The 13,759-nt window shown below is 35.9% G+C and overlaps 3 protein-coding genes across 4 annotated transcripts; 1 reads left to right on the top strand and 2 right to left on the bottom strand.

Moving 5' to 3' along the window:
- Window positions 1–1,090: 1,090 nt before the first annotated feature.
- LOC141709051 (cysteine protease XCP1-like) lies at window positions 1,091–2,768 on the top strand. Its single transcript, XM_074512945.1, has 4 exons — window positions 1,091–1,593; window positions 1,680–1,915; window positions 1,993–2,133; window positions 2,417–2,768. Exons 1-4 carry the CDS (start codon window positions 1,122–1,124, stop codon window positions 2,630–2,632), a joined length of 1,065 nt encoding a protein of 354 aa, XP_074369046.1. The 5' UTR covers window positions 1,091–1,121; the 3' UTR covers window positions 2,633–2,768.
- Window positions 2,742–7,778, bottom strand: LOC141709052 (increased DNA methylation 3-like). Its single transcript, XM_074512946.1, has 3 exons — window positions 7,645–7,778; window positions 4,761–5,154; window positions 2,742–3,204 (listed from the first exon to the last, which is right to left on the bottom strand). The coding sequence occupies exons 2-3, from the start codon at window positions 5,131–5,133 to the stop codon at window positions 2,966–2,968; spliced, it is 612 nt and encodes a 203-aa protein (XP_074369047.1). The 5' UTR covers window positions 5,134–5,154; window positions 7,645–7,778; the 3' UTR covers window positions 2,742–2,965.
- A 573-nt stretch (window positions 7,779–8,351) lies between these two features.
- On the bottom strand, window positions 8,352–13,245 carry LOC141709050 (AT-hook motif nuclear-localized protein 10). Of its 2 annotated transcripts, none has more exons than XM_074512942.1 (6): window positions 13,124–13,245; window positions 12,006–12,549; window positions 10,882–10,949; window positions 9,728–9,859; window positions 9,179–9,340; window positions 8,352–8,916 (listed from the first exon to the last, which is right to left on the bottom strand). In XM_074512942.1, the coding sequence occupies exons 2-6, from the start codon at window positions 12,499–12,501 to the stop codon at window positions 8,680–8,682; spliced, it is 1,095 nt and encodes a 364-aa protein (XP_074369043.1). In that variant the 5' UTR covers window positions 12,502–12,549; window positions 13,124–13,245; the 3' UTR covers window positions 8,352–8,679. The 2 variants fall into 2 exon arrangements, with proteins under 2 accessions (XP_074369043.1, XP_074369045.1); XM_074512944.1 differs by lacking the exon at window positions 13,124–13,245 and adding an exon at window positions 12,857–12,877.
- Window positions 13,246–13,759: the final 514 nt, after the last annotated feature.

Genomic DNA, 13,759 nt, shown 5'->3' with positions numbered 1-13,759 from the left:
AATTGGCAGTTGAAACAGAGGACCTAAAAAGTCTTGCAAGTCACCATGTATCTTTTCATTAGACTCCCACCGTCCCTCTCCCCACTATTTCAGGGGACCAGTTCACATGCACAGGTTGCTATTAAAGGGTCTTTGTTCCCGATAAACGATATCCGTAATTGTTCGTTCGTGATTTAATTTTTTTTACGGATATTTTTAACACGAAAAATTGATGTAAATATATAAGGTCACGTCATTCTATTGACGGAAATAAGTTGATTAACATGTTTGGTAGGTACGAGTGTGCTAGTAGTCTTCCGGATTAGTTGAGGTGCGCGAAACTGGTCCGGACACCGAATTAACAAAAAAAATTTGTGTAAACAGATAATTTATCAACAATTGATATCGGCGGGCGAGCGCTCAAATATAAAAATGGATGAAAAAATGACAAAAATAGCAAATTTTTGATAAAAATTAACCAAAATAGTCATTCTGAAAAAAGTGGTCAATTTTAACCGATTGAATACTCCACTGTGAGTTGGGTATCCGAATTTGTATAAGATACTCCACCGGTAGTTGGGTATTTCATATATGAGATACTCCAGTGACAGTTGGGTATCTCATATAAAGTGAATACTCCACTCAGAGTTGGGTATCCCATCAGCTAAAGTTGGCCAATTTTTTAGAAATTGGTCATTTTTATTAATTTTGTGTAAAAATAGGCTAAATTTGTGTTTCACCCAAAATGTACGGGGTTTGAAGTAAAAGAAAATGTTTAGTTAAGGGCTTCATATATGAAAATGTCTTTTAACCTTTGATAGTCCAAGCCCATATAAAGCTCCAAATGGGCTTGTTAACAGCCCAGTTTCTATTTTGACAGGCCCTGCTTTATTCTTTTCTACCTACTACTTGTATCATGATTAACCTGGAAAGACATGCTTGGATCTAAAGCTTTCTCAAAAGAGAACCATCCTTAAAGCCTTATTTCTTACAATCTCTAAGAAATTTATTCAACATCTTTACTTGAAAGCAACACCAAAGACTAATCCTACATACATTTATATTATTTTATGTTGCAAAAACTTGTATATAAGCCCCATGCACTTGTGCTCATTTCATCACCTTCTAAGCCTTCTCCTGATATGGCATTCTTCTCTTCCTCCAAGCCTCTCCTCTTCCTAACATTCCTCGTGGCAGCGATTTTCGCCACGTCAGTGCTGGCTCGCGATTTCTCAATCGTTGGCTATGCACCGGATGACTTGACATGCATCGACAAACTCATTAATTTGTTTGAATCTTGGCTTGCAAAGCATGGCAAGAGTTATGAAAGCATTGAAGAGAAGCTGCATAGGTTCGAGATTTTTAAGGAGAACTTGATGCATATCGATGAAACGAACAAGAAAATTAGTAGCTACTGGCTTGGACTGAATGAGTTTGCTGATCTGAGCCATGATGAGTTCAAGAAGATGTATTTAGGCCTCAAGGTTGACTTGTCTACAAGGAGAGAGTCCAATCCTGAAGACTTCATTTACAGAGATGTTGTTGATTTGCCGAAATCTGTGGACTGGAGAAAGAAAGGAGCTGTCACTAATGTCAAGAATCAAGGCCAATGTGGTAAGTATAAGTTCATGTTTCTTGTTCTTGAATAATTTGCTTTTAGAATCAAAGTGACATGTTCTGAGAACATGATCAATTTGCAGGTAGCTGCTGGGCATTTTCGACAGTAGCTGCAGTAGAGGGAATAAACCAGATAGTGACCGGAAACTTGACATCGTTGTCAGAGCAAGAGCTGGTTGATTGTGATACAAGCTTCAACAATGGTTGCAATGGAGGTCTGATGGATTATGCATTCTCCTTCATTATGTCCAATGGCGGACTTCACAAGGAGGATGACTACCCTTATATCATGGAAGAAGGCACTTGCGACGAGAAAAAGGTAACAGATGCCAAGAACATTGTAAGATGCATGTCGATAATCTAACTCTTTCGTTTCCTGTTTTTTGTGTTTTGCAGGATGAATTTCAAGTAGTAACGATCAACGGATACCATGATGTGCCACGAAACAGCGATGAAAGCTTGATTAAGGCACTGGCAAACCAACCTCTGAGTGTTGCTATTGAGGCTTCTGGCCGTGACTTCCAGTTCTACTGTGGGGTGAGCAGCACAGTACCTAATTTTGTTTTTTGATTCATCTGTACATACATCGCTCAACTAAAAGGTCCTTTTAACGCGATGATCAAGTGTCTACTTGTTATCTGCTAGATCACAAGTACGAGTCATGTGCACAGTATACTACCTCTACACGTAGCTGAACTATAATTGTCTAAGTATGAGTCATGTGCACCGTATACGACCTATATACATAGCTGAACTATAATTGTCTACTGAAAACGAGAACGGATAACAATCTAACTGAAATTGGCCTGTGTCTGTGTAGGGTGTGTTTGACGGGCATTGTGGAACAGAGCTGGACCATGGTGTGGCTGCAGTGGGATATGGAACAACTAAGGGCGGCGATTACGTAATTGTGAAGAACTCATGGGGTCCTAAATGGGGAGAGAAAGGTTACATCAGGCTCAAGAGAAATACTGGCAAGCCTGAAGGCAAATGTGGCATCAACAAAATGGCTTCTTATCCTACCAAATCCAAGTAGATTAAAGCAAACTCATCTTTGTATTACCTTCACTTGTTTTCTTTGTATCAATTGTTGTTTCTTTGTTCTGGACTTCTGGTTCGGTTTGTTGTTCTTGACACGATGATCATATAATAAGATTGACACTTCTCGGTCATACTAAGAATACCGAATTAGAAACGAAGTTCAGCTGAGTAATATTCCTCCCCTGATCTCCATAGAAATAACAACATTCTAATCTTCAACATCAAGAAAGAACAAACCATAACAAATCCAAGCTGTAGAGAGTAAGACAGGAAATACAAAGATGCAGCTACTACAAGTTCATACTTTTGATTTATGTAACACCGGATATTACTCGTACTTTAATGCAACAGCTTCAAGGATGCCATCAGACCTAAAGTTTGGAAAGAACATCCTTGGATCAACAGGTCCAGGTAGGCTGAAAGACAGGGTGAACGGACCAGGCGGGCACTGCTGTTGTACTTTCATTTCAAAAACTCGAGTATGCCTTGAAACAAAATTTTCACCAGTTGTTGTCACGCCTCGAACATGGACCTTCCCATTATGTTCTATCTCGCAGCTGAATTGACCTGCAAAGACAACATATATTAATAGCTAGAATCATAGAAATAACAACAATGCTACTAATTTTCTAAAACAAATCATGCAAAGGAAAAAAGGAATGAAGTAACATTTAGGAGCTATAACTACTGAAACAGATGCGAGTGATGTAACAAGTACAAAAGATTGCGGGAACGAGCAAAATAATGCAGTGACCACTAACAACATGATCATGTTCCGCGTTTTGAGTGCCAAAAACAAACAAATTATGAGAACTCTTATATCTCAATTCTCAGGCATTCCTTGGGCAACGATAAAGGTTTTTCCTAAATAGAACACCACTTATAATTGTTACTAAATAAAAAGTGCAGGCGACATCGGTCGCATCCCATGACCCTTATGACAGGATAACACCAACTTTTTTGTTCTTAAAAGTAGCTAGTTTAAAATTGGACATACAGCAGAGACCAACTACATAGTCGGATTAAGGTCCTTCAAAGTTTGTCTATAGACCAAGTTGTGTTCGATCTCGAAAAAAATATCGCATAATTAACTACACATCTGGAAAAGGCAGGGCATGATACATCGAATATTGTTATGGCAAAACAACTATCTTGGTTCACTGGACTAGTGAGATCCTATACTTCAGTAACTGAGTTCTACAAGCATATTTAAAATTCAAAGATTGCTGTAATTAGACCTGAATTATATATGTACCACCATCTTAACAGACTAATCCAACTGCCTATATTATATGACACTAAATGATGAAAAATAAAAACATTATAATTGTCAAAACTAGTGCCTGATACGATCTTCCGCTGTCAATACATATGAATTCTTCCCTCTTGTATATAAACAGGTTAATTGATAAGAATGCAAATTTCACAAAATCACACAGTTTGACTTCTCATTATTAAATAACTACGATAAAAAACCGTTGTAATAATCGCATGTCCCCAGTAATTACTTAATAATACAACGGAACTATGCTTTTGATACACACATACTATATTACACAAAGTCACGCATGTATCAATTAGTATTAATAATCAACAAGAAAACATAATAAAAATAAACAAAAGATAATTACTAAAACATTAGTGGCTGCAGACTCGCTGTCCGCCAGCCACTTCATGCGCATTGGCATACTAAAACTAAATTGGTATATATTCGAATAATTGGTGCAAAATGGTGATAATCAGGGGTTAGCTTATCTAATACACAGTATGAAGAGAGCGTAATATGGATTGAGAAACATCTCCCCACAATACTTGGTATAATATGTCGATTATACAATCTATCAATCAGATCGAGTATTCCATCAACAAGATGTTGTGGCACCCGTGAGAACACGCAAAACATTGCAATGATTGTAGGCACTTTTCCCTTTTCCCTCCTTAAGCGGAGTCTTCCCTGTCAGATAAGATTGAGCATTACCAACCAAGTTTGCTGAAGACTATTCCAATCTGGTCTAGCATCAGACGTTGTGACAGTATTACTTCGAAGACAGTTTATAGAGGAACATATCTACATAAAAACATTACAGGAAAAAGTGTACTAGTTTAAGGGGAAAAGAGAATACCAGGATCTTTCTTCACACCAGGTAGTGAAACTCGAAAATAGTAGGCAGTCTTGCTAGTACCAATGTCCACAGCTCCGACAGAAGGTCCGGTTCCTCCCTCTTTTGCTGTTCCCATTAAGATAATATTAGCCTTTGAGCTACCTTCTTCTACATTGGGAACTGATAAAATTGGCATCATGCAAGGTCTGTTCCAGTTGGAAGGTGTTGGAAGTAAAGATAATTGCATAGTGTCATAGCTAGGTCTTTCGTTAGGGTTAAATTGTGCCAGAAAGCTACTGTTTCCAGGAAAGTAACCATTTCTGTTTTCATTTTTAGGCTCCACTGCTTTCCCTTTATTTTGCCATAGTATTAGCTCAGAAGGTAGAGTCTCCATTTCAAATTGATCGAAAAAATCCTGTCATTTCAAACAGAAGTCAGCATATATCTAGTATTTCGGTCAATCTTTTATTAGGATACGATAGTAGATCTCTAATTATCATCCTTCTCATTAAGGAATCAAACAAACACATACTAATCAAATAAACAAAACGACTATAATATCATATTTATGCATGAGAAATGAGAAACGACTTTAACCATCGCCCATGTTTCTATAACTTCATGTTCAACTATTACAGTTGATTCTATAGATCTATATCGGACAAGTAACAATGCTAGATATAAGTCGTATCAGTCAACTTACAATAAACTGCAAGCAAAGGAGAAAGCAAGTTGTGTCAGCTGTTGAAAATGATTTTATAACTTCGGAACTGGACAAAATAGAATGTAAAATAAACATTTCTAAGCTAATTAACGAAATCAATTCATTCAAGGACAAAGCGGATACTTAAGATGGAAACCATTCGATAACTTATGGCAACTTCTCATGCAGTTCAGTAGTTGCCCAATTTGCGGTATTCTGGGCCACATTTTACCAACAATTACGGGGTCAAATAGTGTTATGTAATTGGGGGGGGCTGTACTTAACAGGCACATTAACTGGTGTGGCGATATACCAAGGGTTGTTTATAAAATATTATGTTAGTCGGACTTTTCATTTTGCTTGAGAATCCGTGTCGGACACTCGATACTTAGACTTGGACACTTATTTTAGGCCAAAATCTACCAAACTGCGGCTGAGTCTAACACTTAGACGCACATCCATGTTGGATACTTCATACTTGTAGCCGAGTCCGAGTAACAAAGATCAAATAAATATAATGTTGCTACTGGTTCGATTAATGGCAAACAAAGCATGCCATGTTGAGCGTACGAGTACTTGATAGTACCAATATGTAGTTTCCTGGGTCACTAAGAGCAACTAGTGGTAGATAGGACATGGCATAGCAGCACAAAAGTACCAATATGGCGTTCTCTAGGTCATTATGAATATCTAGTGACTGTAAATTTATATTAAAGGCGACGAGTACAGTGTTTTTATTGCTCTATGGATACAATATAGTGTAGATAGCTTAAGAGCAATGCGTCATTCAGCAGATTTTTTCGGATATGGTCAATCACAGGAAATTCACAGAGAAGAGGGGTATCTACTAGGCTACAATGCAAGTGATCGTTTCGCAAATTTGTTGCACATCTGTAAAATTCCTCTACGTTTCCGGTCTTGACTAGTAGTCCAGCTTCCATCCCTCAAATCACTGGATCATTATAAAATGTACTGACATAGTCCATTGACTGGACACAGAAAGAAGCTAATGCTTGACGCCTTGACCTCAAGGGGAGAATGCTACAACAGCCGATCCTTCCAAGGAAAATATATCTGAATTTACCTAAATAACAGAACATTATAATTTACTAGGTCCAAATAGTCTATCTATAAATCTTTTGAACTCGCAAGTTGTTAATCCTCATAATGTCAACTTAACAGTTCTCAAGTACCTGCAACATACTTTATTCAAATAATTAGTCAACCATTCCATGACAAAGGTCAAAGCAACATATACTTGAAGAGCAGAAAAATGTTTTACTTCTGCTGATAATGCAACTCACTTAAGGGTTCTAAAGCGAAACTACGTATTCAAAGTGAAGCTCTGGGTTTTATCAGTTCAAGACTTCATGGTAAAATTGTAACAGTAATATTGTACGATGGTAAATTCCTACATAATTAATTGTTCGTGCCATTATTGTATTGCTTTGTTTACGCATACTACAAAGTAATTCCAGCTCCGTTGACACCTATAGATTCATGCCACGACTACCAACTAAGACCTGTTGAACGATACCAGCCACTGATATATTAATGTTGGAGTCGCAGGGTATCCTTGGGGCAGCCACATAGCCATCCTATCCGACAAGCCATCAAATCCGTAAACGGTTATTAGGCTGAGAGGCGACGACACTAAAAGTTTAGTGGCACGTCCGGCTAAGCACGATAAGTGCATCATATCGCAATCACGCCTAATGTTGTCCCTTAACATTGCGGATCACAAACGTCGTCGTTTAGTGCTATTAGCCAATAACATTGTCATCTAACACCGTTAAGGCATTGTTTAACGCCGTTAGCGGTTACCGCCTAAATTCAAACAAATTTAAAGTATGATCCACATTACAAAAAAATAAAACCAACCCAATTCTAGCAATGCACTAGCATCCAAAATCAAGATTCAACATCTAAGCTAAAATACATAAATACCCTAAATAATATTTTACTATAAAGATCTATAAACAAACAAACAAACAAACCAAATCAAACATATCACATCTTTAACTCATACTACCCTTGATCACAAAACTTGTCCATCTCTATTTAGTATACCCCACCAAACCCATATAGCCAAATGTCAAAACATTACACAATATCAATCATAACCATTTTATATTACACTAATTCTGAATAAATCAGATAACAATCTAAGTACATACAAGTGAAATGAAGAATTTTACTTACAAGGTTAAAAGAGGGTTGAAGCTGCTGTCTGAACCTGAAGCTCTTGTTTATGTTTCCTATTTCGTGTGATTAGGTTGGTTAATACAGCCCTAGACACACTGATAAGCGTGTAATTATTAAATAAATAAATTTATGGAAATTGATAAATAAGTTTCTAAGTTTATGTACAGTAATTTACAGCTTTATATGCACAAATGTACCATTTTTTTATTAGCATTTGGCCCATTGGACTAAAAGATAAATGAGTTATTATTTCTTCTCTCTTGGTAAAAAAAATGAAAAAGCAAATGGTGACACACTTGGTGACCATCGCGATCATCCTTGCTATCGACTTGAATTCAAACCACCGTAATTCATCCTCGCTATCGACTTGAATTCAAATTATTGTAATTTATCATATTAGCGACTTGACTTGAATCTAAATAAACAGTGGTCATCTTCGTTACCGACTTGAACCCAAACTATAACTTAAATCTAAATATCCTTGCCACCGACTTGAATCTAAACTACAATTTTAATTGAATCAACTAAAATTGAATTTTCTTTCCGTCGTGCACTCTTTACGTCCATTTTATCTTTCGCGAAAACAATGTACATCCATTGTACTCCAATAGATGGCAGTGCAAAAATTAAAATTTGACACTCTTAAATCAGGACAGAACAGAGATACAGCAGTTGGATTGGCATACGATAAACAAACATCAAGATGCAAGACCAAAGAATAAAAACAAATAACTAGGGAGTTACAACAACACAGCAGCCTAAAAACAAAGCTGCATCACGCGGCTTATGATCACATCTAACGGTAACAAATATAGATCCTAAAACGAAATTAAGTCAAGGGCTGGGGCGTCACTACTTGGTTCGTATCGTCCCCACATCACCTGTGGGGCTTGAGACATCAACTGCGGTCCTTTATTTTTCGCACAACCAACTCAACACTGAGAGCTTACATTACAAACATCTAACAGTAACACAATCAGCTAACTAATATTAGAAGTCTCATGCCTAATCAGTGAGAATGCAACATAAAGATCACTTCCATGGCATGCTTGACATTCCTTGAAAGTTGTTGTTCAATGCTCCTGTACTCTGGTTGAGTGGGCTGCCAGCCCCTCCGGACGATTCACTGAGAGTTCCACGTGATGGTGGGCTGCTAGGACCAATTGCACCACTCCCTGGAATGAGCTTTGCTGCAGCAGATGTAGGGTCTGTTTGGTTGGCTGCCTTAGATCCCTTGTGTCCGTCCACAACAAAACTACCGACTATTACCTGCACATTCATTTGGAGTTCTTAGACCAAACTTTTAGATCAATATATCACAATCACAAGCATAGCTCAGAAACAGGAAAAAACAAAAAGAGGTAACAAAGAAGAAGAGTTTTAGTAATAGTAAGAACCAAATCAATCACTTTATCTTTGCAGATAATACAACATTTTGGGCAACTCGATGCACACATATTCGAAGTGGTCATACAAATATCTATAGTGTGTAGTTATATATAGTGCATAGTTATGAGAGAAGCATGTGGACCTGGACAGGAGATGCAGCTGTGAGAAGACCTGCCACACAACCGCCTAAAACTCGTCCATCTGGACCAGATAAAGACACACTTAGTCCACCTGTCCTGCTTCGCTGACCACCTACCTCTGATAACAGAAATGAACCGGAAAGGGACAAAATATCAAAACGTCCCTGCAGGAACAAAGATAGCATCCTCATAATCTGGACATGACTAATTGTATGGCTGAACATATGAACAGCATTATAAGAACAACGTTGGAGGTGGATAGTCCTTCTTTAGCCACAAGGCCCACGACAGTTGTTTAAGAATTATTAAAAACTCTAATCAGCATTAAAGTAAATCATGTGGACCTGACAAAACAGACCACAGGAAACAAAAATGAAATAACTGTGTATTGGTTCTTTTTCTTTTTTGCTAAGAAATGTTTATTGGTTCTCTTTGCATAGAAAAATATCACATGTTCCATACATTGCTATACATTAACCTGCTATTAGGAAAAACCATGATTTACAAAAGAAAAACAGATTAAGAGTATAGCTGCATAGATATATACAAACCTCATATGTTGCGGTGCCACCTGAAGTTGCAGCCTGGTGTAGAGTTACATTTGATATGGCACCATTTGCAGATAAAATACATACAGCCCTTGGACCATTTTGAGAAAATGCCATTATTTTCGATGACACGTCCTGAAATTGTTGATAAGAAAAAGTTTCAGTTATAATGCTTGGGCAGACGTAATTCTTGACATCATGAACAGTTCAGCACCGAACATGTAAAGGTCAACAAAAAGACCATGTGTTATTTTTGGTCACGGATTGCAAACTACTTCCCTCACTATTACTAATCAGAGATACAATTGTTCTTTTTAAGGAAACAAGAGGAACTTTAATTACACATATAATCCTTATGACAAAAAACAATGATAAATCAAACTTTTAAAATAATTGAAGTTGGCATTGACTGATGAAGGATTTTATCTATACTTCAGATGAATGGTATGATATTTTGTTATCATGCACTTCCATACACTGTGTATTATCTCCGCACAAAGCAATTTAGGATAGTGACATCGTCACAACTTTGGAAAACTGTTAAGCACATAGAGCTTATTCAGATATAGTGTCGTATACTCATATCTAAGAAAATTTACTTGGTTAGATCACATCTTAATTTACGCATTAACTAAAACACGACAAATACAAAACAGATTAATATAAACATGTTCAGTATCACTTGTCACAATATGAATACATATAAAATTGCATAAAACATTTCACAGATATTACATTTTACGTACAAAAAAAAGAGTTCATTTCAATCTATAAATGGTTCAATATAACACTTGCATCACAATTCTAATTGAACAAAAAAAGTACTACATAAATAAATTGGCAGGTATATAATAAATTTTTTAATGTTCAATTCAAATTCTAATGAAACTCTACTATATTTTTGACATTATAATTCTATTTGAATTACAATTTATTGTTTGTATTGGACTTCTACTCAAACTTATAACAGATCAAGGAAGAAGTTATTATAAGAGCTACACCGGGTTAAACCATTTTTACGTCAACTTCAACAAATGCAAACAGAGCAAATAATAAAATTGATATGAAATCTACTGCTCATTATTCAATTCAAGTGCAGAAATATATAAAAGAATTATTTTGTAAATAGATTTAAAAAGAATATTGTAAATAAAAACCTCTCCAGCCTTCACATCAATAATATGTGGCGTGAATCCTATTCCCGCTGATACTGCGAAGTTATAATCTGTTTCAAAGTTAGAGAAATCAATTAGTTGCAGCTAATATTGAGGTCTACCTACCTGCATATACGAGTACAGAAAGAGTCTCTACAAAAAGTTTAGCAACAGAAGTGAAGTTTATATTAATGCTGATTGGCAGACATATACAGAGTAAGAGAAAGAAGCTAGTACAGACAGAGTTTCAGTCCCCAATGTTATTAGGAAGAAAAATGCAGATCTACATAATTTTAAAGGAAACAATTATGTCATGGTTTTCTAACATTTTCAATTATTGCTACTAAAATACAAATAACCTATAACAAAACTCAAGAGTCAGATAAAAAAAAACAACAAAATATTCCCCACCTCGGTAAAAGGGCACACACACAAAAAAATATTAAAACAAATAAGTTATTCTCCATGTCATAAGGAAGTCACAAATTTTGCAAGCCAGTGCAGACAGCCATACTTCTCAGACCAGCTATAAACAAGACAAAGAGACACTAAATTTAGAAAACTAAAATCACACATAAGAGCAAATACACACGTATTTTACACATAAATCTGGTATCAAATTCAATAAGCCACTATGACAACAAGAAGGACATACATGTAATATCACACCAAAAGATTCCAGGTTCAGAGGGAGCAGATCCAAAGTTTCAGCAGTGCATGCCCATATGGCCATATTCCCAACTTTTACCAATCTACGCTAATATATAACACATTATTCCTCCACTCATAAATATAACAAATTCCCATCATTCAATAAATGCATACAGAATTAACCACAACACATTATTCATATTTAGCATACTTTATAACCCTATCCAATTAACCACCTTAACCATTTAGAAAATGGAGGTAAAGAAACCATAATAAGCAAAACCCATACTACAAAAACACCACAAAACATAAAAAACTAATACACTTGGTATCTTAAACAAACCAACACACATAAAACATTCCATATTCCCCCATGTGCCAAACAAGTATCTATACTTCCATTTATTAAAATTTCATGATCTTCCATAAATAAATCACCAATAACCACAGTAGCACATATATATAAATACTATTACCTAAGGCTTTCATTTGGTGCTTCTTGCTTGAACCAGGTGGCCTTCCTCTACCCTTCTTAGGTTCAGACCCCGATGCAGATCCTCCTATTGGAGAATTTACAACATGCTGTGACGGTGGAGACTGAAGCGGAGAAGCTAAGCCCCCACTACCTGGACTTGTAAGACTCAATGCCATTGACCCATCAGGCCCGTACTTTCTTGGCCTTCCTCGTTTCTTCTTAATCAACTCTCCCACATTCACATTCTGCTGCTGCGGTGGTACCACCACAGCAACTGGCTGCGCCGCTACAGAATTCTCGGCCGGGTTTACGGGCGGCTGCTGCTGCTGCTGGTGCTGGTACTGAGCAGCAGGAGGTGAATTTGGGAGTGGCTTATACAATGCTGTGCCATCTGAGGTATAAGAAAGATGCATACTTTGCGCTGGCACCGTAGAATTATGAACCCCACCAAGTGTGAACGCTGGCGGCATTACTGCTCGGGTCTCAGATCCCGACATATTTTACAAAATTCCCGATTTACCCCTCACCAATGTTACAAATTACACCTATAAAAAAACCAAAGTACACTGGTCAGTAAAGAACTTAAAGATTCAATCTTTAAGTACTTACATACATATATACTTACAATTCAACTTCAAGATTCAATCTTTAAGTACATACACACATATACACTTGAAATTCAACTTAAAGATTCAATTTTTAAGCACTTAAAATCAAACTTTCACACACTTCAAAAAAAAATAAAAAATCACACACACACACATTAAGATGAACTTAAAGATTCAATTTTTAAGTACATATATACATAAATACTTGAAATTCAACTTAAAGATTCAATCTTTAAGCACTTACACACACACTCACTGAACTCAACTTAAAGATTCAATTTTTAGGCAAATTACAGTGTGAAAATTCAAAGAAAAATTAAATTCACTAAAAGGGTATACAAAGATTGGTAATTAACAAGGGATTTTCAAGTTCTTGAACAGATCATGCTAAGATACTGCTTAAAATTGAGCTAGAAAAAAATCAAGAAAAAAGAATAAAAAATTAAATTATGATTTTTACAGTTTACCATGAAAAGCAAAAAAAAAATAAGAAAATTGCAGAAAAACTTACTGATAAATAGAGGAAAATTAAGAGAAGGCAGGCAAGAAAATGAAAAGGAGAGAGAGATAATAATATTATTTAGGGTTTGGGGGGTGTACTTTGATTTATACGTATTATTAATTTGCGTATTTGTGTATATTAATGTTTTAATTGTGAATTTCAAGATTATTTTTATTGTAATAAAAAAAGTCATGTGGGGGCAGTTGAACTGATAAAAACAAGACTTTGAGCTCACAAATAATTTATGTTTATCCGATTAAATTATTGGATTAGATACAGGTCTGTTTCATTTGTCTTTTCTGCCCTTTGTTTTAATATTTTTGTTATATTTTATTTATTTATTAATCTGAATCCTTGCATAAAAATCGGAAATCAGGAAACATTGGTCGAGTTAACGATTTGGAATTAATTGAGAACCGATTATTTATTTATTAATTTAATATAATATTGTGATTATATTAGTTATTTATTAACAAATATATACTCCCTCTGTCCCTCCCATTTGTTGACACTTTCCTTTTTCGGACGTCCTTTTCAATTGTTTACATTTCAAAATTTTCCAAAAATAGTAAATTTTTTATAATCTTTAAATTAACTACATCCATTACTTTTCTCCACTATACCCACTTTATACATATAATATTA

This window comes from Apium graveolens, chromosome 2 (assembly GCF_009905375.1).
Source record: "Apium graveolens cultivar Ventura chromosome 2, ASM990537v1, whole genome shotgun sequence".
Taxonomy (NCBI): domain Eukaryota; kingdom Viridiplantae; phylum Streptophyta; class Magnoliopsida; order Apiales; family Apiaceae; genus Apium; species Apium graveolens.
This window is presented reverse-complemented; position numbering and strand designations above follow the sequence as displayed.